At 51.7% G+C, this 24541-nt stretch overlaps 9 protein-coding genes across 9 annotated transcripts; 5 read left to right on the top strand and 4 right to left on the bottom strand.

The window, feature by feature from the left end:
- Positions 1-911: 911 nt before the first annotated feature.
- On the bottom strand, positions 912-2387 carry Z517_12427 (uncharacterized protein; the record flags this gene model as incomplete). The annotated part of the gene is made up of 1 exon (XM_013422841.1): positions 912-2387. One exon carries the CDS (start codon positions 2385-2387, stop codon positions 912-914), a length of 1476 nt encoding a protein of 491 aa, XP_013278295.1.
- An 842-nt stretch (positions 2388-3229) lies between these two features.
- Positions 3230-5101, top strand: Z517_12426 (uncharacterized protein; the record flags this gene model as incomplete). Its single annotated transcript, XM_013422840.1, has 2 exons — positions 3230-3446; positions 3513-5101. 2 exons carry the CDS (start codon positions 3230-3232, stop codon positions 5099-5101), a joined length of 1806 nt encoding a protein of 601 aa, XP_013278294.1.
- Positions 5102-6198: 1097 nt separating this feature from the next.
- Positions 6199-7833, top strand: Z517_12425 (uncharacterized protein; the record flags this gene model as incomplete). Its single annotated transcript, XM_013422839.1, has 1 exon — positions 6199-7833. The coding sequence occupies one exon, from the start codon at positions 6199-6201 to the stop codon at positions 7831-7833; it is 1635 nt and encodes a 544-aa protein (XP_013278293.1).
- A 70-nt stretch (positions 7834-7903) lies between these two features.
- On the top strand, positions 7904-9340 carry Z517_12424 (uncharacterized protein; the record flags this gene model as incomplete). Its single annotated transcript, XM_013422838.1, has 1 exon — positions 7904-9340. The coding sequence occupies one exon, from the start codon at positions 7904-7906 to the stop codon at positions 9338-9340; it is 1437 nt and encodes a 478-aa protein (XP_013278292.1).
- A 704-nt stretch (positions 9341-10044) lies between these two features.
- Positions 10045-11886, bottom strand: Z517_12423 (uncharacterized protein; the record flags this gene model as incomplete). Its single annotated transcript, XM_013422837.1, has 4 exons — positions 10045-10346; positions 10440-10714; positions 10784-11221; positions 11312-11886. The coding sequence occupies 4 exons, from the start codon at positions 11884-11886 to the stop codon at positions 10045-10047; spliced, it is 1590 nt and encodes a 529-aa protein (XP_013278291.1).
- Positions 11887-12931: 1045 nt separating this feature from the next.
- Positions 12932-13684, top strand: Z517_12422 (uncharacterized protein; the record flags this gene model as incomplete). The annotated part of the gene is made up of 1 exon (XM_013422836.1): positions 12932-13684. The coding sequence occupies one exon, from the start codon at positions 12932-12934 to the stop codon at positions 13682-13684; it is 753 nt and encodes a 250-aa protein (XP_013278290.1).
- A 1008-nt stretch (positions 13685-14692) lies between these two features.
- Z517_12421 (uncharacterized protein) lies at positions 14693-16586 on the bottom strand (the record flags this gene model as incomplete). The annotated part of the gene is made up of 3 exons (XM_013422835.1): positions 14693-15681; positions 15739-16464; positions 16514-16586. 3 exons carry the CDS (start codon positions 16584-16586, stop codon positions 14693-14695), a joined length of 1788 nt encoding a protein of 595 aa, XP_013278289.1.
- Positions 16587-18721: 2135 nt separating this feature from the next.
- Z517_12420 (uncharacterized protein) lies at positions 18722-20696 on the top strand (the record flags this gene model as incomplete). Its single annotated transcript, XM_013422834.1, has 2 exons — positions 18722-19275; positions 19328-20696. The coding sequence occupies 2 exons, from the start codon at positions 18722-18724 to the stop codon at positions 20694-20696; spliced, it is 1923 nt and encodes a 640-aa protein (XP_013278288.1).
- Positions 20697-20761: 65 nt separating this feature from the next.
- Z517_12419 (uncharacterized protein) lies at positions 20762-24321 on the bottom strand (the record flags this gene model as incomplete). The annotated part of the gene is made up of 4 exons (XM_013422833.1): positions 20762-21026; positions 21087-21293; positions 21358-21855; positions 21935-24321. 4 exons carry the CDS (start codon positions 24319-24321, stop codon positions 20762-20764), a joined length of 3357 nt encoding a protein of 1118 aa, XP_013278287.1.
- Positions 24322-24541: the final 220 nt, after the last annotated feature.

Here is a 24541-nt window from a genome sequence, read left to right as displayed (position 1 = left end):
ATTGATGAAATTGACTAGGCTGATCTATCAGGTAGTCTGAAATACACAAATAGCACTGTGAATAGGACAATCTCTGCGATGTCCTGATACCAACAGGCTAGTAGATGTCTGGCATTGCGTTCCTTCATGTGAACGCTGAGATCGCTGAGATCGGCGCTTGTGAAACAGTGATCTGCAGGATTGACAGGAGGATCGCCAATGAGATCTTCCGGCGCGAGTTCCATTGACTCGTACATAAAAGGACGACGAGGCAATCTTGCAGACCCGCGTAGATCAAACAGGCGCGCTGTGGTCAGAGTGGGTGACGGGGTAGCGCCATGAATGCTCCTAGGTTCCGCCCAAGCCTAGTGGACTTTTTTCAGGGGTTCTGACAACACAACATCGGGATACCAATGGCAACGCACTTCATAACCTTGGGCAGAGTTTGCAATTATCCATAACGTGCCTTGTCTTTCCTTGTTGTTTGTTTGCCAGTCTGCAAGGTGTTCTGAGTGAATATTCCCGAAGAGATCCAGAAATTTAAGCGCGGGACTATGCCTCCGTACTGATCAGGGCCATGCGCGCAAATTCCGAACTGCTAACATAAGTTCAACAAGGCTCTCGCCCCTGAACGATCCAGTCGGGTAGATTCAGAAAGGAAGAACTGGAGAAATGAATATAGCAGCCGTTTGCCCATGACGCTGCAGGTGTCATGTCGTTCAACAGGATATGGTGCTTTTACCGAAATCTGTTGTGTGAACTCGAACTTTTTACCCAAGCTTCTTTGCGATGGACACAATAGAGATAGTAACCCGTAAACACCCAATACGGTGGGGGACGTAACAAGGAGTCCTCGTGACGTCGAGCATTTTGGCCATATTGGATCAATCGAGCGACCAAGATCAAGGCAAAGGCATAAGCATACGTGACTTTCAGCCTTTCACGACGCGAGCCAAGATTCTTCCAAGCACTCCTCGGACATTCCGCTGATCGCCCGAGGTCAACGCTGTCAATACGGTGGCAACGCTCGTGGCAAAAATGGCTTGTTCCCTGTGCCGGTATTGTCGATCGTAAACGCGAGGAAGGACGGTTGCCAGTGCTCTTGGGGCCACAAAGAAGGCAACTTCCTGTCGTCGACTCGGTTTCTCCAGAAGAACAGACCATCCGCATGCAAGGCAGCCTGCCAGAACACATAGCCCGGAATCCCACATCTGGGGCGTTACGGTCTTGCACGAAAAGACTTTTGGACCAAGCCGAGTTCGAGCCAAGCAGACGGCATAGTAGAATGATGCCACAAAGCCAGCCAAGAAGGACGAGGACCTCACTGCAGCTCGAAGAGCTTTCAGAACGGACTCGGGTTTCGGTGAACGTAAAATCGTCAGTATTTGAAGAGGCAAGTATATGCCCATAGCAAATTTCCAACCCCTCCAAAATCTAGAAAGCGCATGAATCTCGCAACTCTTGCCTGTCCCACAATGATACAGCTCACAGGGTATTGGAATGGTCTTTGAAGGGTCGGCGAACACATCGGGAAGGTTCAGCTCCTGGCAAAGGCCTGTAAGAAGCGCTGCTTGCCCTGTATCCTCGCCATAGACAAAATTACCTTGTCGAGCTAAACGGAGTGCTTGGATTAGACGAGGATCGATGTCGGCCGCTTTCGAGATCCAGTGGTTATACGAGCGAGGAAGTCGCTCGGGCGAATAGAACCATGACCACATAATGATCGCAGCGGAACCAGCGAATACTGAGGGATCGACAATCTTGCGGGTGAAGTTTGCGAGACGTGGATTGCGGTGCTCCGGATGCCACGATCGACTTCTAGTTCGAGTCCAAAGAGCTATCACTGCAACATCCAGCGCGCGGCAGAAGGCAAACGCCGTAAAGTCAATGGTCTTGCCTGCATAGCGAGGATGATAGGGCGGCGGGGGTAGTTGATGTAGAGCCGATGTACGAGGAGCACCGGTAGAGATAGTCGTATTGCTCTGAGATATCGCGCGCTTTATAGCCCAGCTTTCATCCCAATTGAGAAGACTAAATGCCAGCCATGCCGACCAAAAGGAGCACAGGAAGCGGATCAATGCGGCAAGACGATTGCTGAGACGCGTAGTACCCCTGCGCTGTGATGACAGGACATAGTCAATGCATGCTTGAATTAAGTGCGGGAGCGCAGTTGCTCCGCCCACAATGACAGCAGCTGCAGTCGGGAACCGATTGATCTGGGTGGATGTGATGAGGATCTTCTGTAGGGTGGAAAGGATCTCTCGAGATTGCAGATGGCTGCGTCGAAGGGTTCTCAAGAAGGCAAAGAGCCGGGGCGTCGTGACGGTGAGATAGCCAAGGGTATAGGCTCGAAGAAGGGGTTTGATGGGCTCGAGTGTATTGAAATGAAAATATTTCTTACGGTGCATTGTGATCCTCGGCGTTGCTCACTCTCCCTTGATGCATTGATAAGAGAAAGGGGATGAGGCTTCGATCTGCGTTGGATTTCGATAGGCCAAGGAATGTTTGACACTTGATTGTAAGGGGCCTCGGTTCAAGTGTCAGAGTTGGCACGTGAATGTCTTGAATATGCCAAGAGGCCAGTTGATGCTAAAGTATGCTAAGCCACCAAAACTAAGAGTTTAGCGACTTGGCGTGGTCGGAGTCGGTGGGCTGATCGTCATTGCCGGTCCCCAGTGACGTAGTTCCCGTCGCACAACAGCTGGTTCGGAGATGAACTCGGGAAGGAGCGCAGCCAATAATGACTGGGCAGCTGCGTTTTCCTGTGTCTTGCATATCGGCAACCACGGGCAATCTGGGTGACTGCAAGCACGAGGACCTACGAGTAGTTAGGTAGCTACCAATAGGTACCTAAAGTGTGTACCTAAGCGCCTAGGTAGGTACCTACTTGACTTGTAGGGTGTTCACTACCTATAACATGTCCTGGTCACAGGGTGGATAGATGCAGGTACCACGTACGTGCCTAAATACCCCTGGTCATGTCATTGCACCTTCCTCTCGCTTTTAAAAATCCTCATCATCTGCACTTTCCTCAACATTCACTCAAATACCTACAAAAGTCTTTGAGCACATAATAATAATTAATACAACTGCGTTCATCCACCTCACTGTCTCCTTCTTTCCCTCCCTCCTCTCTCCCTCTCCTCCTCTTTCCTTCCCCTCCTCCACTCGTTACTTCGCTCGCTTCTTCTTTGCCTTCTCTTTGCCCTGCCAACTAGGTACCTGGTAATTTCTGCCCTTCACACTCGCTATGTTCATCCATTCCATCCTCTTGGCTGCTTTCGCTGCACTGTCATGGGTCAGTGCTTCACCAGTACATCTGCGCTCCGATTACAACGTCAAGGAATCCAATAACGTCCCTCCTGCGTGGTCACATATCGGCGTCCCTCATCCTCTCCATCTCTTGACCCTCAACATCGGCTTACAGCCAAATAATTTCGAACTCCTCGAGCAGCACCTCCATCAGGGTAAGCCCGCGTCCTAGACATGCATCTGAGAGTTGCTCTGCAGTCTTTGATCTAACCACACTCCAGTCTCCAACCCATCCCACGAACGCTACGGCCAACATCTGTCCCAACAAGAAGTTCACGACCTTCTTAGACCGTCTGATGAGACGTACCACCTAGTTCAAGACTGGCTGGCTGACAATGGCATTGACCCGTCTCACTGTCAAGTCAACTCGGCTCGAGATTGGGTTACGGTTACTCTCCCTGTCAACAAAGCTGAAGAACTACTTGACACCAAGTACTCCATCTACCAACACCAAGACGGTACCAGACTCATTCGAACCACAAGCTGGTCTCTCCCACGCTCGCTTCATGACCATGTGACCACTATTCAGCCCACCACTGCGTTCCTTCGAGCCAATCCCAAATCCAGCACACTTATTGATGTTCCCACGGACATTGACATTTCCCAAGTCACAACCGCTGCCAATGCTACAACCATCAAAAGCTCCTGCAACTTCGGTGGCATGACACCTAAATGCCTGAGGACCCTGTACAACACCGTCAATTACAAGCCTCAGGCTACCCACAATAATTCAGTCGGCTTCACCAATTATCTGGGCCAAGTGTCGAACCGATCGGATGCTCAGACCTTTTTGCGAAACTTCCGTCCTGATGCGGTCGACTCCGCCTACGCTATCACCCAAGTCTCGGTGAATGGTGGACCTGTTGACAATGCCACGTCAAAGGCAGGTTTAGAAGGCAACCTTGACCTGCAGACGATGCTTGGTATTGTCTATCCCACGCCTGTCACCTTGTACTCTACTGGCGGCGAGCCCCCCTTTCTGCCCGATGACTTTGTCCAAACTAATACGAATGAGCCCTACCTGACTTGGCTTCTCTTCCTGCGCGACCAAGATATCAACACCATTCCCAAAGTGATTTCCACCTCCTATGGCGACCATGAACAGACTGTGCCGCAAAGCTACGCTAAGACCGTGTGCAATCAGTTTGCGGCCCTGGGCGCTCAGGGGATCTCGCTGTTCTTCAGCTCCGGGGACTCTGGTGTAGGCGATAACTCCAGTTGTATCACCAATGACGGGCTGAATCGAACTACATTCGTTCCTGTTTTCCCAGCTTCTTGTCCGTACGTCACCAGTGTCGGCGGAACTATGAACTATCCCGAAGTTGTCGCCTTCGACACCCAGAATTCGTTTGCCTCTGGATCGGGTTTCAGCAATTATTTTACTCGACCGAAATGGCAAAACACATCCGTGGAGCGATACCTCGATACCATTGGCGACAAGTTCCAAGGGCTGTACAATCGATCGGGTCGCGCGTATCCTGATGTGGCGGCTCAGGGGTACAAGTATCTTGTCTTTCTAGGCGAAACCATCCGAAGTGTCGATGGCACGAGCTGCTCTGCCCCAACCGTGGCCAGCATCTTCTCGTTGGTGAATGACGCCCTCGCTGCAGCAGGGAAACCCCCTATGGGCTGGCTCAATCCTTGGCTCTACGACAAAGGCTTCGCGGCATTCACTGATGTTGTCAATGGCAGCAGTGTAGGCTGCGACGGGTCCGGATTCAGCGCTTCCAAAGGATGGGACGTTGCAAGTGGCTTTGGCACTCCGGATTTTGAGAAAATTTTGGATGTCCTAGGTATTGGCGGGTCTTGAATGGTCCTTCATCTGCTTCGATTCGTCGATACAACCTCCCTATTTTGGCATTGAAAAAATAATGCTGTCAATTCCGCCCGCTCATTTATGAAGGCCACCATGCAGAGTCCAGGAGGCCACAACACATGCTCAAAAAGCAATATTTACCGACTTGAACCAGGAAGCTCATGATAATCAAGTTGAGATGATGGTCGATAGTATATTCGGCTAGGATCTGGTACAGCCATACGCTGTGACGCGGTGTGGGGAGCTAGGGTGAATTGCCACATTGGGTCTATCGAATGCGTGGAAAGCTAGAGGGGTTCAAGTACCCTTGCACTTTTTCTACATGTAGATGACGCTGATGGCGCTGCTGGTCAAATAGGGACACCTATTAGATTAGATCATTCGTGCCAGCAATTGAATGATGAAATGGCCAAATTTGGTCGTCCAACAAAGCACCAGCAGATGTATTCTCCAAACAGATTCCGCCATGATCAAACTACAAGTGCATGATAGTGTTGAACGAAACACTTCAGTCCCTGTCGCTCGTCTCCCCTTCTAGTTTAGCCTTTCGCTGCTTTACTCACCCACGTGTCACCTCGGCTCATCAGCGGCTTGAAGAATCGGAAAACCTGCCGTATTATGTTACTTACACCTGAGGTTGTCATACCTGTATCCTCAGTTGGAGCCAGCATCGTCTTCAGGTGTACATACAGTATGTAATATATGTTTATCGTTGGCTGACAAGTTACAACCTCTCGAATCTCATCATCTCAACCGTCCTTGTACAGATGTGCATATTCAGTGGCAACTCGTCATGTCTGGCTCCACGACTATGGAAGGCCACCGAACTCGCAATACCAAGGTATGCATGCAATGTCACGCGCGCAAAGTAAGAGTTCCTCTCCCCAAATCAGGCGACAGACGAGATTGACTTGACCGGATCAGGTGAAATGTGACTTGCAAGACCGCACCGATGGGACGTGTCAGAGCTGTCAAAGGGCAAACATCGTGTGCAGGTGGGTTTGACTTTACATGTGTGCATGAAATGAGGTCGACCATTCTGAGTAGATGGAACAATCAATAGGCCTCGTGTGGGAGTTCGTCAACGCAACATGCGGTCCCGCCGGGAGACTGCCACTAGCACGCAGTCGACGGAGGCTATAGAGCGCGCAGAGCTGCAACCATCTGCGTCGCCGGGATCGGTGGGCTATCTGGGAGAGGAGAGCATGATGCTCCAGAATCCCAGTGCGCTCCAGGTTGACGACGAGACCGAAGCAGAGACGGCCAAGTTCTACTCGAAGGCTCTGATGGCCACTGGCGCAATAACCTTGCCCTCACAGATGATGGTGGTCGCACTGACTGATGCTTACTTTGAACACATTCATCTCCACCAACCCCTCGTCGACCGAACAGACTTTGAGCGTTTTCAGTCACCTCTGCTGGTGCACACTGTCTGCATGCTTGCAAGTGCTTATGGTCACCGACGAGGAGGAACAAGCCAGCTGAGTGCGGCTAAGAAGCACTACCTGAAGGCAAAGCTGCTGCTGGCTGCCGAGCATGAACGAAATAAATTGGTGGTTCTCAAAGCGCTCTGTCTCATGACAAGTCGAAGCATGACCGAACCGACAGTCATCTGCCTAGACAGTCTGTGGCATTGGCTTGGGGTGGCATCGCGCTATGCAATCCACATGGGTCTTCACAGAGAAGCAACCTACAGCGGCAACCAAGATGCTGGAACCCGTCGAAGGATGTGGTGGCATCTCTTTGTAGGAACGGCCTTCCCAGTTGCGTACTCGATGCTGACGTTGCTCCAGAATCAGGACAAGTTAGTGTCCTTCTGTTATGGGCGGCCCTTGATGATTCATATGCATGACACCGACGTTCAACCGCTGTCGCAACGCGACTTTCCCAACGAACATCCAGACAATAACATCTTCATCGAGAGGACCAAGCTTTGCATGATTTTTGGTCAACTTGCTGATGGACGATACAATCCCAACTTGAGCTACCGAGATATCGTGCCTATTGGACAAGCCTTTGAGACGTGGGTCTGCGAGTTGCCGGCAGACTTGACTTTGCAACACGCAGACTCGAGGCCATATCGTCGAGTGGTTTCTGAGTTGCACATTTTATACTACGGCTGCTTATTGATCTACCAATTGTCTTTGATGAAGGTGGAGCCAGTCTCCAGCTCGGCCAGGGCTACCTTCGAAGAGTGCATCCAGACCGCGTCACATCTAATCCGTGTTTTCGAAGAGATCCAATGCAGAAACGACCTTGTTTATCTGGCACCCATCAACGCTTGGTTTTGTTACCTAGCCGGAGTGGTACAAATCCGCGCTCGCGCTACATTTCCCGGCCAAGCAGAAGGGTTTGATGACAACCTGGAAATTGTCAGGACAGTCTTGCAGGAGCTGTCCGCAACGGTTCCAAGCTCTGCCTTGGTCCTCGGCAATCTCAAACGTGCGGAGCTTTCTGGCGGAACTCTACCTGGGCAGTATTCCACCCATGCCGCCCACCCAGCAGCGGACGGGTTGGCCAATTCTGGATCGAGCAACGAAGAAAACATCACAGCCGAATCTCTCGCAGGTCCTGACGGTCGTCGGAGTACTTCGAACCTTCTGGGTGGTTTCAACGAAGGGATGGACAGCAGTTCTCTCTTTTTGCCTGGGAATCTCATTGCAGATGGTTTCGTCAACTTCGACTTCGGGGATGTTTTCGTGGACCAAATATTTCAGTACCAGTGACTTTCTGGTTGGACTGACGACGCCGAGGAAGGATTAGCGCTCAAGCACCTCATGTGTCGCTTGTCGTACCATGCAAGCTCCGCATCACTTATCAATACCAGACTCGGAAGTCCCACCGCGGCCCCGACTACCGAGTGCCGAAGCGGATCTGAAACCGGTAGCCGTCTCAGTCTGCACACCCAGCCGGAACCATGCATCTATTTTGATAAGGGTGAATTCGAAAGACTACCTTGTGGAGAGCCGAGATCATGCTCTACCGAGCTCCCTACTGTGTAATCTAGCCACGGTCCAGACCCACAGCAGCCTGGCTCTGGCTATTGACTCTGACAGTCGACACAGGGAGAAAAGCCGGCAACTTGCCAACATCAAAAGATCATCAAAATACTCAGCAAGTCGATTTGTTGGCACCCTATCGCCGAATCCTACATCACTCATCATTTCAGGTCTAAACAAAGACTTTGACAAACCGAAAACAGATTGCTCGAGACAACCTTCACTTATGGCCACCATGCGTGCAGTCGACATCAGAGGCGAGACAGGACCTGTTTCGGCCTTGTTCATCAATGCCGAGACACCCATACCCGAGCCCACGCAGAATCAGGCCCTGGTGAAAATCAAAGCATTTGGACTCAACCGCATGGACCTCTTGCAGCGGGAGGGCAAGTACCCGGTACCGCCTCAAGCCCCGAAGACTATGGGCGTTGAGTTTTCAGGCATCATTGAATCCTTTGGATCTCCCTCTTCCACTCTAGACTTCAACGTCGGAGATGAGGTCTTTGGTTTGGCTTATGGTGGCGCATACGCCGAGTATATCGCCGTTAGCACGTCTATGCTCATTCACAAACCCAAAGAACTCAGCTGGGAACAGGCTGCCGGGGTGCCTGAGACCTGGATCACTGCCATCCAAGCTCTGTACCTGGTCGGTGACTATCAAGAAGGCCAGAGCGTCTTGTGGCATGCTGGGGCGAGCGGCGTCAGTATTGCCGGAATCCAACTCTCGAAGGCTGCCGGAGCGTCGGCGGTCTATGTCACCGCGAGTACGCCAGCCAAAATTCAATTCTGCAAGTCTATCGGCGCGACCGAGGGGTTCAATTATAGAGAAGGCGACTGGGCTGACGCGTTACTTGCCTACACGGGAGGAAAGGGCGCAGACCTGATCGTGGACTTTGTGGGGGCCGACTATTTCAGGCAGAACCTGAAAGCGGCAGCAAGGGATGCCCACATTGTCAACTTGGGCTGGCTAAGCGGGACCGTCGTCAAGGGCGACGTCGACATCAGTGCTTTTCTCGGCAAGAGATTGAGGTTCGAGGGGAGCAGTCTCCGGAGTCGCGACGAGCCGTACCAAAAGAAACTGCGGGACTTGCTGGTCGAGCACGCGCTGCCCAGGCTTGTGGATGGCCGGTTCAAAATCTTCATCGAAAGGGTTTTTGACATGGACGAGATCCAAAAGGCGCATGAAGTGTTGGAGTCGAACCAGACCATGGGCAAACTCATATGTAGGGTGTAGGGGTATAGGGAGGGTTGATGTGCTACTGCACCGGATGGGACGAAGTTGGGTGGGTGGAAGGTTACCGTCTGAATAAATAGTAACTAACTACACAAAGTCTACAAAATATCCACAGAATAAAGAACCTTCCTTTGCCACCCTCAGACTTGTCTTTTACAAAAGGTATATGTTCCTCACCTCATTCTGATAAGCAGCCCACCACTGCTGAAAGAATTGAGACCCCTAAAGTTCCCATCGAAGACTCGAATCGAGATCTAATGCCATATTTTCATATTGTCCGCAGTGGTTCCTCTATTTCGACCATACTAGCTATGTGGGTAGGTATTTAGGTAGGTAGGTAGGTAGGGACAGTGACTTTCGGGCTGTAGCTATATACCTAGAAGAACTCGAGTCGATACTTGATATCGGGTATGGCGTGTGGAAGATTCAGCACCGAGAGAAGAGAGACGAGAAGAGTGAGTCTGCTGCCAGCTAGAGAAACCATACGCTGATACGGAGCTACGTAAGCCTACCAGCCAACGGCCATCACGAACAGTTTAGAATTCAATACAATGTTCTTGTCCTCCTCTCCCTCCCCTCACTCCTAACGGAGGAAGGCCAGCTTATCCAGCATTTCCAGCCCATCTCATATACCTACAAGGTATAGCGAAACTGCGGATTCTGCGTGAAAGAAAATATGTCAGGTAAGCTTTTGATCCATATCTTCAACTCGCAGCATAACTGACGCTTACTTGCACGCATGCATGCAACGCATACAAGCTCGGTGGTCGTACAGGGAAGAAGAAAGCAGAACTTACTTTTTTATCCGTCAAGTCGTCCTCGTAAGCATGGTCAAACGCCTCGAGTGTGCCCGTGGCGTCCCGCCTCTTATTGTCCCTAACGCAGAGGAATCGGTAGAACATGGACAAGAACACCACGCCGATCGAGGTGGCGACCACGGTGGCTAGTCCGGGGGCGTAGACGGGCGCGTCCTGCGTCCTGAACGTGAGAGGCGCGACAAAGTTACCTGCCATAGAAAACACCGTCAGCATTCCATTCCGGGCCGACCAGCGAGTACCGTGCGTCTCGCAATCGTTTTGTGCTTCTAAAAGACTCTTACCAATGCAATAGGCAACGAAAATGCCCGACGAGGCCAACGAGCGCTTTGTATACCCCGCAGTATTGGCGATTTGGAGACCTAATTGAATCACGTATCCGGCGGCAAAGCAGGGCAGGATGACCACGCCGAACATCAAACCCCCAATGGCACTTCTAGGAAGAGCCCAGAGCAGGGCGGCGGCGAGGATGGTGATCAGTTCAGATATCGCGACGAGGTATGTCCGGATGTTGCGATACCTGTAGGCGAGGTAGGGGATGATTAATTCGGCGGTACCACTTGATATACACAGGTGAGCGGTTTGTCATTTTTATCATCATGGTCACTACCGGCAGAGCACAACTTACGTGAAAAAGCCAACAGGAACAACCAACAGCAGAGAGTTGAGCGTGTTGAACCCGAATCCGGAGATGATCAGAGGCGTGAACGTCGACACGGGTGCATTGGCAAACATGGCCAACAGGGTCATCATGAACATGACCCAAAATTTGAGGTCGAACATCAATTCGATCATTTGTTCTTTTTTAAAGTGCGTGTTGCGGACGCCCGAATTGTTCGACTGCAGTCGACTCACCGCGATGAAATGCTCGCGCTCGGTGAATCCTTTGGCACGGATGGGATCAGGGGGCAGGTAGAAGTAGACGATCACGGACCACAGGATGGTGATGGAGCCGGCAAAGAGGTACATGTAGCGCCAGGGGGACAGAGAGCCTTTGACGTGCCCGAATCCGTAGTTGATCAAAGGCGAGAAAATGGATACGTAGCCACACGCACAGTACCATACACTATCGTCCCACAGTCAGCCTGCGTTCGATGGAGCGCTGAGATTCAGAAGGGTGAAAAGAACCAAAAGAGAGACAGAGAAATACACTCACCCCATGCGCAGGGCCTGCTCATTCTTCTTGTAGAACTGGCCCACAACCAGCATGAACATCGGACTGACTCCTGCCTCGATGAACCCGAGGAAGAACCTCTGCGCGAAGAGGCCCTGCCAATTGTGACATGCCGGCGTGCAGATAAGACAGATGCCCCAAGCCAAGATGATGCTCGCTGCTACTTTCTCGATGGGGAAGCGCTGAGCCATGACAATAGCCGGGTAGGCGCCGGCGATGAAGCCCAAGTAGAAGATGGACGAGGCAAAGGAGAAGCGGTTGGCGACGGTGAGCTCGAGGTCGGTGCGAAGGCCAAACAGCGCGGCCTGCGAGATCATGGCCTTGTCGTAGTACTGCAGACCGTAGCAGATGACGAGGATAGGGAGGAGGCGGCGGTCGATCTTCCTCCTGACCTGTTGCTCTTCTTTGTCGGTCCATGTTTGCGGACCGCTGTAGCTGGCCAGCACCGTCATGGCCTCGTCATTGTGGCGGCTGTCGACGGTGATGGTGGCCTTTAGGTCCGTGTTGCCCGCCGCCTCCTCCAGATGGATGGAGTTCTCTTTGGTTTGGTATGCCATGGTGGTATCCTGAGCTCGACGGGGTCTTGCGACGATGGACGAGAGATGCTCAAGAAACTCGGCAGGTAGCAAGAAGCATGCGCATTATGATCACCACTTGACGGATAGGAGCAGCAGCTATAAATACTGAACTTGGACGCGTGGAGGCGGTAGAGAAGTAGTCTGACTATTCTCATCAAAAGTCTGGAGACGCGGGGGATGGTACCGGTAGTCCTTGCATCCCCAGTCCATGGCTGATGAGAGAGCGGCAGTCGGTAGTCGGTAGAGACGATGCAGGGAAGAAGAATTCTCCAATGGAGTGGCGTGTCCGCACGTATGGGGGACTCGGTACTGGATTGGGGATGGGCGTTCTGGGGTGTGGAGGAGGCGGAGCGGAGAGTGTGCGAGATGTTGATGGACCGACAGGGGGGTGGAATGAGTGGTACACCTTGGTCTAGTGGGATTCTGGTACTCTGTAAATGGGGGGAAGAGAGAGGGTTGTGTGTCTAACAGCTATTCTCTCCGCGAAATTTATGCCAAGACGCTAGTGGTCTACCCCTCCACATTGAGTCAAGGACCAGGACCTAATATCTGGCTCCCTGCGCCAATCCCCAGACGGATCACCCAAATGATGCGAGGAAATCCCCTCCCACTACCGACCTTGACGACTGCCGAATACCGAGACCTCACTTCAACCCATGCTCTCTGTGTTCTCAGACCATGTCGGTCGCCTTATCACAACTGGGGCAGATGGACCCTCCTTCTCCAAACGATGTGTTCTCCCAAACTACGAGGTAAGCACTCCCGGCATAAGATTCAGCTGGTCAACCGGGATTCTTAATAACACGGCCATCGCTTCGTCTTCCTTCTCCCCCTGCCATGTAGACTCGGATACGAAAGGTGTCGGGACAACGCGGAAAAAAACCTAAACATTCTTAACAGCACTCGTCTCAAGTCCATCTGACCAAGCAATCCGTGACTGAACACAAACCACTCGACCTACATCCAGACACCGTGTGCTGTCTGAACTGCCTTGTTTCGAGCACTCCCAGAAACACCTCGCGCCATGCCGGCTGCAACCTTGCCTCGGGAGAGGGGGATGATGGTCATCTGGGGAGAGGTCCAAGACAAGTCCACTGATGAAGAAGATCTCAACGAATGGTGGACCTATGAGCACCTCCCGGAGCGTCTCGCCATCTCGGGCTTTCGACGAGCTCGTCGCTACTACTCGGTCGAGGATGCCAAATCGCAGTACCTGGTCTGCTACGAGGTCTCTTCGGTGGACGTCTTCACCTCACCCGCGTACATGGACGCGCTGAACAACCCCACGCCCGGCACCCAGCGAAACATGCCCTTGATGGCGTCCATGAACCGTCTGGTATGTCGCGTCGGCCAGTCTTGTTCGCGGCCCGAGTTTGGCCAGTTCTCCGGATCGGGATCGGGCGCCACAATGGTGCTCATCACCTTCCAGCCTCCCGCGTCGCAGGGCCAGAGGGACGAGCTGGGCGGTTGGATTGCAGAAACCGTTTGGCCGAGCCTGTCGAGCCAGCACCAGAGTCTCCTAGCCATTCACCTCCTCCAATACGACCGATATGCCTCACAGTCAGGAAGCTCGACCAAGTCGTATGAGAAAGCCAGCTTTCAATCTGCAGAAACGCCGGAGAGATGGGTCATCTTAGTCGAGCTGGCCGAATCCATGGCGGCCCCGTTTGCCAAACACCGGGTTATAACTCAGAGCATCGTGCAGCAGCTGAAGAGATTCGCGGGAGAGATTGAGTCTCGGGCATTTGGACTCATTTGTGCGTTGGGCCAACAGTGAATACCTAGTGTGCGAAGACAGTCCACTTACAACATAGACATTAGACATCACTCAGCGTCTGTTTCAATCAGCATGTTCTCCCGCAGTAGAATGGTTTGAAATGATAGGTAAATGCTGCCTTGTGTACCCTATTCAAAGGCGCCGAAATACCTAACATTGTATATAAGTTGTTGGCGGGAAATCCGCCTTCGGTTTAGGCAGCCCAGATGTGGGCGCTGCTTTTGCTCCGGATAATAGGTTCTCGTCTTTATAGTGCAAGGAACTGAAAGTTGCTGCTAGCACGCAGCGGATCCCTTATTATGTACCTCAGGCCGGCGCACAAACCGTCTCCCCCCCTCGGTATATCCGATCACGAAGACACCGCGCAAGGTCATCGTTAGAATGTCTGCATTGCTGCCGGCAGCTCCTGAATTCCGACAGACATGGATGGCATCCGTTGCCAGAGCCCGCAGTAAACAACGTGGCCGAGGGTGACGGGTTCCAAACGAATGTGACGAAGACAACAAAAGTGAAAACAGCAACGATCCTCTCATCCCTCAAGGGCATTTTTTCCCCCAAGAGACTTAGGTTTTTGGAGGAAGTGCCAGCCATGGGCAGCAAGGTTTCTACATCGCACGCTTCCAACGACAGGATCGGCGAGGTGTGTTGGTAGCAAGAGGGTGACTATGAGAATTATGCCGGCCTTACTGTAATGGCTGCCGCAGGTCGTCACCCGAGAGCTAGCCAAGGGAAGTAATAGAGATGCCATGTCCGTATATATAAGCTACACATACTGATGTATTTCTCCAAACAAACTGACTGTGCTAGACAAAGTTTAGCAAGTTGACACCCCCGACACTGCTGCCTCTGACATTGAAACCCTCGCCCTTAAAGTCACGGACGCCAGCCCCAGCCGAGTCAAGCGAGTCAAAAGATAGAGGTAGTCTAGGCGTCATCCATACATTCTACTTCAGCCCGGTCTCACTTAGGTCATCCTCAACCTGTTCAGACCGTCCTCCCCTGCGTTACTCATACCTCCGGGGTAAGTTTCCTGCGATCAATCGAGTGTGCATAGAGCCGCGAGCTCCGTTCAGTCAACCAAGTGCGGAAGGGTTGGCTTGCTCGATCAGCCCATGTGAGCCATCTCCGAATCTCCCACGCCACATCCCAATTCATGAAAATCATTGAGAGGATAAGGATGGGAGCGGAAAGAGTGGCCCAAATCCAGAGACTGAGGTCGCTGTCCTCTGAAAATTGTGAGAAGTTCATGCCGAAGAATGAACAAGTGAAAGACAATGGCACAAAGACAAATGCAAGTTTGGTGAGCTTGGTGATTCGTTCAGCCTGCACAATTGCCTTCTGGGCTTCTTTGATGCTTGCCTTGTTCATCATGATACCCATGCCACGATCACATTCGTTCGCGAGATCCTTGGCCTTCTCGAGTAGATAATCAAAATCATGTAATATCGTGTCTAGCTTTGACTTTGAACCGCTCGGAAGACAGGGTTTCAAGGAATCATGTTGGGTCATGCTGGCTTGAGTCTCGATAAAGCTTTTGTTTTCGAGTAGTCGTTGCATATGACGACGCAATACTCGCTTGTGGTATAGGAGGTTTGACACTGTGGGCTCGTTCTGAGCCTGTGACCGAGCCGGACTTAGCTCCGTGCTAATTTTCGCCTCTATCATGTTGAGAAGTTGAACCTCGGAGTTGGCGCAGAGACGAAGGATATCAATCAACACGAATATAGGAAGATCGGATACGGTGTCGGCTTCCAAATGGCGGTCATACTCGAGGTGCAGCAACGAGGCTGTCTGGACGATCCGACAATGATTGGTATCATCTTCTTCAGATTTTACCGTTTCGTTGATGTATGACTTCCCGTCCAAGGCCACACCATCACGTTGCTGAATGGTAGGATGGAGGCTTATTTCAAGGGGGTCGACGCCGAATAGCTTTGGGCTCCATGGTTCGGCAGGACCTAGATTCAGGGCTTGACCTACATCGAGCCATACTACTACTGATGTATAGCGTTAGCACGTGGCAAACCCAAGGAGACTCTGCACAATGTTCTCACCAAGCCATTTGTCATCCGCGGAAGTTATGTGCACCGAAACGTCCTGCTCGAGACTAAAGTGATCGTGGTCATGGATGGAGAATTCTCGCACGATCGAGTCTCCGGACCTGCTCTCGCCTTCACGGCCGCGGGCGAGTCTTTCCACATAGTCAGCCCAAGAGTCTTCGGCACGATGTCTGACCATGTCCAAATCGGCCTGGTCGAGCCCGCGCCCGGTTCTGTGATGCTGCATAACATATCCGATCGTGTTGAGCCGGAATCGCGTCATCTGGCTGGCCCCGGAGGGCATTGTAGGTAACAAGAAGTAGTCGGGTCGTCTGATGACATGTTTGAAATCAAGATGTCTCTGGAAGAACTCCGGATCCAGGAGAAATTTAGCACCTATGACAGCCAGCCACTCGGGAGCGACGTTGCCGCGTATAAAGAGCAATCGCCCTTTGATATCAGTCTGTGCTTCTAGATTGAGGTTAGTGAGCTGTGTCGATAGACTGAAGTGATGAGTCGAATTGTTGCCTCGGTCGCCAAAGCAGTATAGGGTAACATAGCTTGTGTCAACCATGGGTTCATTGGCAGACACGTTCTCATGAGAGCTCGCAGCGTTGTGCCTCTCATATGGACCCAGCAAATACGCTGCGAGGTTGGCGAAGTTGGTTCCAGGATAGACAGTTTCTGCCGCAGAGCGCTTAGAATGAGACTCGACAAGACGAGCATAATCTTGTGGTGAGACTGTCAAAGGTTAGCCTCGGGCTTCAACAGGCGGACAGGTACAGCTGACTCGTTTTCTTCGATTCTAGCTCTGGTCTTGTGCGAGTTGTTGACGGGAAAGCTGAAGGTGCCAGTGTTGCCATGGTATTTGTAGTAACGACTAGCGATTTACACAATGTGCTCTTTTTTTTGCCTTTTCTTCTTTTTTGTCTTTAAAGAAAATTGTAACAATCAAACGATTGTGCGCAGTCCAGCGTTGTGTAACCCACCTTCAGGGTTCCTTGGAGGGTCTAAAGGACAGAGAGAGCAAGGCTTGGCCAGTCGCACAAGGCAACTTGGTTAGTGTGCTGCGGCTCGGTTCGAGCGATCAATTCGCCTTGCTCAGCCTGAGGGCGACTCAGTAAGGCTTCTCGCGCGGTAGGAGTACGCCAGACGAATGCTCGAGTTATGATACAGTGTCTTGAATGGATGGGCGTTCCCTTGGGGGACGTCCTTCCGCCACGGTCGTACCCACCTCTTCCGTAACAATGCAGCTTATTTCCTTGTCGTTCTGTCCCAACTTGTAGCTAGCTCGCAGCCTTTGTGGTTATTATTCCCATGCCTCCGAAGAGTGCTTCTGAATCGACTCGTATCCGTATCGCTTTGATTGTCGCTCTCGTACCGGTAGGATAGCAGTGAAGTCAGGTGCCCCTGGCTGTCGTAGTCTCTCAAGGCAGGTGTGCGCGTTTTGCTCGTTTGCCGCATGTTGTAGTGACGGTGGACAGTCGGCGATAGAGGGGGCGCATATCGCCCCGAACTTGTATCCAACTCCTCAGGAACCTTTCAGGCACTACGTATAGCCAGGAGCCGCATGTAGAACTCACTTCGAGCCTAGCCGTAAGCCTTCTGCGCTTAATATCACGCCTTGTTTTTACTAGGGTACAGTTCCTTCTTCACCGCACCAGTAGCATACCCCATCGCCTGTATTCTTCTTGCGCGTACGAAATGTACTCGACTTAGGTAGCTCATGTAGGGCTACGAAGCGTAGCTCCGGCCGTAGATAATTCACAAGGACCTAGGCCTTCTGTTCCTCGGCCGTGGGGTTAGGAACCTCGTCCTCGACCTCGACCACTGAGATTGGTCCCCGCACCGAGAGAGTCCCTTGTTGTAGCAGTTTTGGCTTGAGAGATGAGTCCGCCATGCGGTTTGCAGTGTCCTGGACCATATCCGGTAGGGCACTCGCAAGATATGACCACACCATGGACCGCGCAGGGAGACGACTCTCCTACCGTAGAGCTTCGTCGTGTAGGTAGGACGCGGCGAATGCGACTCGCCTACTCTCGTAGTACTCCTCCACGGAGCCGAAGTATACTTCATACCCTAAGTGGAAGTCGCGAAGTTCCCACAGCGACGCGCCGCGATACGCCGGCGGTGAGAAACCACGCTTATGTCTCACTGTGAGATCCTGAGACGCGGGGGCTTACCTATACCCCCGAATATACTGCTGCTCGTAGGTGAATTTCCTGATGGCTCTCACTAAATTCTCTTCATTCTCCTGGAGCTGTTTCTTTTCGAGGAGCGTCGCACGCAACCAAGTGTGACGCTCCGCATCGTCTTGACTTCCCCCTCTTCAATGGTTGTGCCTCCCCCTGTGATTGGCGTGGGTCGTCGTCAGGATGGTTCACGAGCAAACGCGCGTGAAAGCCGCTGACACACGAGTCCGTAGCCGAGAGTTTTACGGGCGATGTCGTACGCGGTTCGAATAAAAGGATATTCGTGATTTTGACAGGCCCGTATAGTCTTGCTGGAGTCTTTCTTCTTGATTTGAGGCCATCTTTGAAATGATGAGCCTGATGGTTGGACAATTGTAGAACAGGTGGAGTAGTGGTATTGACGTGTGACGTGCGTGGGTCTTACACCAGCAGTCCATTCGTTCGATTCTCGATCCGGCTGTCTTGCGTTCCAAAGTGGCCTTGCTGGCTAAACCCAAATTTCACTTTGGAACATGAATATTTGTAAAACAACTTCACTACAACACACAAGCCGTCTGTTAGTCATGGTGATGCAGGTCGGACAGTTTTCGGCCTGGCGCTCTGAGCGTCGAGGCCTGCAGTGGCACCTAGCAGCATCACCCCTCACCAGCAAACACATCGCACCTACCAAATGCGCACCGAACTTTACCGAAAAGCTGGGAAATGGGGTAAATTCTGATACTACTAATGCCAAATGAACAACCTGCACCGTTGCTACCACCCCTCGTTTCGAAACATTTCAATATTCAGCTCCACATCTGCCTACCATGACGCGCTCGGTGCGGGCTGCGCGTAGAACAAGGAACCTGCACCGGGTCGGCCACTTGTTGTTGTTTGAGCTTCACGACCTCAAATATGTTGCAAGTCATCGATTGAAGGTGAGCCGAGGGTCTTCGATATCTGTGCAGGCGGATTTCGCTAATCTCTATCGTGAAAAGTGTCCCGACGGTATAGGATGGCCAACCAAAGCCTTGCTAACAATCTTGCCGCGACAATTTCCCGAGTTTCCCTCGAAGGACGGCCAACAGTCGTACGTCGATTATGTCTTGCAAAATGATGACGTCTTGCAGCCGGAGTTCTTGGCCAATATCCTTCTGCTAGACGGGCCCGGCGACCCAAGAGGAAACGTCCATAGTGAACACGATCTCGTCAGGTCTTACGGCAGCAAAATTCTCTCACTGGAGCGGTGGTCACATCATATGACCCTCCCGGTGCCAGGACCGTACCTTATTGAAGATGGTTCGTTGTGGCAAGTGTCCAGGCTATATGACGATATTCAGGGCGCCTTTATGGTTGCGGTAGAGCCACCTGAGGCAAAGAAGTATTGTTGGCCATGACTACTCCCATGGTACTCTTTGCTGACTAAAGAGCAGGGTTGGCGACACCGTGTATATCCCGTTGAGGATCTCTGGTGCGCAGTATCAGACTTTGAGCATCGCGACACCTTCGCGTGCAGCAAGGTACTCTAAAGGACCATTAGATGGGATGCGCATTGCAGTCAAGGACATGTTCGACATGAATGGATTGACAACGACACTATGCAACAGAGCTTTTTACGACATCAGTACACCCTCGACTTCTACAGCAGTATGCGTGAAGAGACTCATTGACGCTGGCGCGGACGTACTAGGAACGACCAAGATCAGCTCAATGATATCAAGAGAAGAGCCGACCGAGGCCATTGATTACCATGCTCCGTTCAACCCAAGAGCTGACGGCTACCAATCTCCGGCTGGGAGCAGCAGTGGAAGTGCTGCTGCGATTGCTGCTTACGACTGGCTTGATCTTACCATAGCAGAAGATACATCGGGAAGTGGAAGACGTCCCGCCGCAGCCAATGGATGTTTTCAATATCGTCCAACACATGACCTTGTGGACCTTGGAGGAATGTGGCCGACTTTTCTGCAATTTGATACTCCAGTCATCTTGTCTCGAGACCTGACCAAGTTTGCGTCAGTGGCTTCGCTGTGGTGCCACCTCGAATCAACGACAGGCGCTGGAGTTACACCCAGACCCGCTTGCATCCTGTATCCGCAAGACTACTTGCCGAAGGATAATGAACAGCATTTGGAACACCTTGAGTCCTTTGTTGATGACCTCAGGACTTCGATCAATGGCACGCTGGACCGAGTCTCGATACGGCAGAAATGGCTAGATTCACCCCCAGAAGGTTGCGAGGGCCAGGATCTCGAAGCATATCTCAGCAACGTTATTGTCCAGACCTTCTACCGCGAGTTCTATCACAGCCAGGCTTCATTTCGGGACCGGTATGTGAAGAAGCGCGGCAAGGAACCCTACGTGAATTCTTTCGTGAAATGGCGGTGGAATCTGGGCAGAGGAGTCACGAAAGAGCAACACCAAGAGGGTCTGCGCCGGTTGGAGGTCTACAAGTCTTGGTTTCTCAACGAAGTCATGGGAGGTCCGGAAAAGAACTCAATCTTGGTGATGCCCATCTCGGAAGGGGTACCAAACTACCGGGATCATCCCCCTAACCCACCCACCGTACAAAGCGGGTTCGATTCCCTTTTCCTGTCTCCTATATTGGGATGCCCAGATCTTGTCATTCCAATAGCACAAATCTCGTTTGAATCCCGCATCACCGAACGTCAAGAACAACTTCCCGTTTGCGTGAACCTGCTGGGAGTACCCGGAAAGGATCTTGATCTGATTAGTGCAGCAACAGCTGTACTCGACACTTCCGGCCGGCCATGTGCAGTTCGGGTTGGCTCAGAGATGTTCTAGCCTTGGTCCACTGTTCCAAGACCCCGCTTTCGTCATCTCGAACGCTCTACTCTCACATTGAAATATCACTTGGACCAGAATGTGACAAGTTCATCGAAATCTTCTTCTGTCAAGTCCCGATCCGGTTTGTTGGCACCTGCGGAGAGTTCCCTCCATGATTTGGCTGCATATTTGAAAAGTGCTGAAGCATCGTCTACCGCACCGGCGCGATGAAGGATTTTTGCCTTGAGGAAGGAGGAGCGCGCCAGTTCTGGTCTATAGGTAGCTTGGTGCGTGCCCCAGATCCCCAAAGCTTGGTCGATAACCTCTCGAGCTTGCTCGAGATGTGTTCTGGGCTACAGTCAGCTTCAAACAAGTCGAACTTGGTGGTAGTTATCACAAAGCACCCACTTCGATGAGGCTCGATTTTCACGGTTGAGGTTGCTGTGGCGGAGCAAATGCTGTGCAATTCGATGGCAAATGTCGGCGAAGCGATGATGTCGAACGCCCACGGTGTCCTGAGCTTGCTCGAAAGCATTTTGATGGCATTCCCAGCTCTGCTTAAATTCTCCGAGGCTCCATCTCACGTTTCCCAGACCATACCACAAGCGCCCACAACTGTTGAAATGTTAGCATTACATCAAGCGATAAAGGGTTTATGCAGGGAGGTAGATTAGCTGACCGGAAATTCTCCTTATCCAGAAAGCCGAAAAGCTCTTCCCGGTCTCGAATTGCATCCTCGAATATCTTGATTGCACGGGTGAAGTCACCTTTCAGCCAAGCAGCCAAACCTCGATTTGCGTGTGACACGGTGTTCATGTCCTTTCGGAAGTCCGGAAGCGAACTGTACACGTCAATCGCGCTCTCAAAGCACCTCTCGGCTCCGTCAAAGTCGCGAGACATCATTCTTGCTATTCCATTTTCGTTGTAGGCAATGGCTAGGCGTACATCTCTGATCGCAGTCTTCTCGGCAACTTGCATTCTCATATCCAGGAGAGCCCTTGTATGTTGCATGCACAATTCCGGATCGTTGGTCTCACTAGCTATGGCACCCATTGTGTAATGGATGTCCGCGAGTAGGTTTCGACTCTGCTGGCTTTCTTCGCAAGTCTGGCAAATTTTCCATGATTCGTCAAGCATGTCGCGGATAGCATAAGAGTTTCCTGTTGCGTGTTGATACCTAGTAGTCCAGTGGTAAGTCAAAACTCCGAAAAATAGGGTTGGAAAACGCCTCAATGCGTCATCAATGTTTGACTCACCATCCAGCTTCATACAACAGCTTCGCGTATTGAAACTTCGATAGATTCTTGCCTTCAAGCAACTGCTCCTTGTACTCAGCTCGAAGATAGTTGACGTGCTGGTAGATTTCTTTGCATCGTGGCCACCGCTCGACGTCGTGGATCTTGTGCATGGCAGCAGAAGGCCACGCTTCGCACAAGACAGCCACCGTGTCTGCAAAGATCACGTCCAATTTGCGTCTCGAGTTCACTCTAACGGCATCCTGAAGGACCCTGTGAATCCTCACGCCAGTATCGTCATTAACCGTCTTCAATAAGGAGCTGTTCATCAAGGCAGCACGGGCCGTGAAGAACCCCTTTAGACGCCTGGGAAAAGATGCATCCGTGATTACTTGAGCACAGCAGTCTTTCATCAAGTAGTCTTGTATGCAATCTGGGTCCAGAAAGATCATCGCCTCGAGTAAACTCCGCGAGGACGGCGTCAGCGCGTCAATAGCCCAGATGGACGCGATTGAGCCTCTGGCTCTGGCCGGTCTTTGCTCCAGCTCAAGCTCTAGGACGTTCAACGACTTCAGTGACCCCGTTGGAGAGTCCATCGGATTCCTCGTGTCGTCTTCATAAACTTCTAGGAAATCTTTGAGAAGCATATACTGGCGGCGAATGACGCCAGCCATCTGAGCAATAGCCAGTGGAAGTCCGCCAAGTCGTTGTGACACCATCAACGAGAGATGGTCGTCGTCGTTTGCGCCGGTCAATCTCTGGAGAAGCTGGGCGCCTGTGTGATTGTCCAGTGGTTCCAGGTCCAGGACTGTAGTATCACGAGAAAATGATGTTTTCGCCAGTGGATGTCGGCTGGTGATTAACCACGATCCAGATCCGAATATGTGTGTGTATTCACTGATAACGTCCGGGTTGTCTGCATTGTCCAATACAATCAACCAAGAGGCCTCCGTCTGGCCGACAGTATCGTGTGTTTGATCTAAGAGCTTCGTGGGTTTTGACAGCCAGCCTTTTGCTGTCTCCCTATTGACCACAAGATCCCGGGGTTCTTTATCATCTTCAAGCCCCAGATTGACGGCGATATCGGCAAAATCACGCTCTAGCTTGTTCACAGTGTCAGCATGGATCCAGAAAACAGCATCAAATCGTTCTTGACGGGAATGTGCAAACTCTAAAGCGAGTTCTGTCTTTCCAAGACCAGCCATACCACAGAGAGTAACATGTCTTGATGCTTGAGATTCGGAAGACACCAGACGGTCTTGAGAAGGAAGCAATAGGCTGTCAAGCAATTCCAATTCGCGAACCCTGCCTGTGAACTCTTTATTCCGCGGGTAGCCACCCAGGGATCTGCATGGCAATACCGCCTGCCTTCTTGACGGAGCGAAAGCCTCAACCATGGGAATCACCTCCAGATCAATTGTCGTGGATCCATATTGGCCCTCTCCAGTGTTTCCAGCCTCTGCGCTTCCTTCGTTCCGGCTGAGGACGTACTCGGCAGCCTCCTTCGAGCCGCCACTGTCGGATCTGTGGTCAGATGGAGTTCGTGATCGATATGATCGCATCCGATCCTCTACATTGCTGATAGAGTATCTCAAAACAGTTCGCATCCAGTCGACGATATGCATGTCGGGCTCACCGTTTTCATCCTTCAGACTGCATAGATCGAGATGTGACAGAGGTAAACCGAAGCATTGCTCCCGCAGTGCGCCGATCTTCGCCAGTTCCAAGTCAACAAGAATCAGTTTCTTGCTTGTAAAAGTTCGGGGGATGATGGTCTTCCTCTCTTCATACACAGACAAGATGCGTAAATTGGTATTGACATCTTGAAAACGAGCCCCCAAGTTAGTCAACAGAGATGTGTCATTTTTCTTCTGGAGTAGCGCCTGCTTGTTCGACATCCCCGGGTTGGCCGCTCTCAAAATCCATAAACATTGCTCCCAGAGAGTGTCGTCTCCTGGTGAACTATGCGGCGTGCCAAGGAACACCATGCCAACTAGGGCATTGAGCAGGAGATCATATCTCGGATGTTGGAAGTTTGCAATAGATATAGCCTGTTTGAGGATGAATCCTCCAAGACTGTGGCACATAAGAAGCAATGGTCGCTTTTGTGCATCGGTGGCACTCCGAAGCTGAGAGAGTTCGCGGAGAAGATTTGCGCCTTGGTCGAGAAAGAATTGCCAGGAGAAGTGGTCATCAAGTGGAATTTGGTAGTGGAACTCGAGAATTCTGAGCCGGCTGTGTTCTTCTCGCTCTAACATCGAGAGCCATGATTGCTGACAGACTCCCCATTCCCGGACAGCCGCGGTGCCAACTCCAGGTATCAGGACCAAATCCACATTGGGGTTTGAATTGGAAAAAGCCTCTGATATTGCCAATCTGCTGCCGACTTGGGTATCAAAAGTCGCCATGAACTCGGGAGTGTCAAATGTGACGGAAGTCGCGGAAAGTATCTGTGCTACAAGAGCTCACCCACATTCTATAACAATGGCGGCACGACTCGGCTCGTTTTCTTCTGCAGCTTGATGGTGAGAGGTCGGGTGACTCGCTAGGATTTTTAATTGTAGAGGCGTTGTGGTGACACGTAACAACGAGGTCAGGCAGGCAGGCAGGGATAAAATTACATCTGGA

Source organism: Fonsecaea pedrosoi (genome assembly GCF_000835455.1).
Source record: "Fonsecaea pedrosoi CBS 271.37 unplaced genomic scaffold supercont1.9, whole genome shotgun sequence".
Lineage (NCBI taxonomy): Eukaryota > Fungi > Ascomycota > Eurotiomycetes > Chaetothyriales > Herpotrichiellaceae > Fonsecaea > Fonsecaea pedrosoi.
This window is presented reverse-complemented; position numbering and strand designations above follow the sequence as displayed.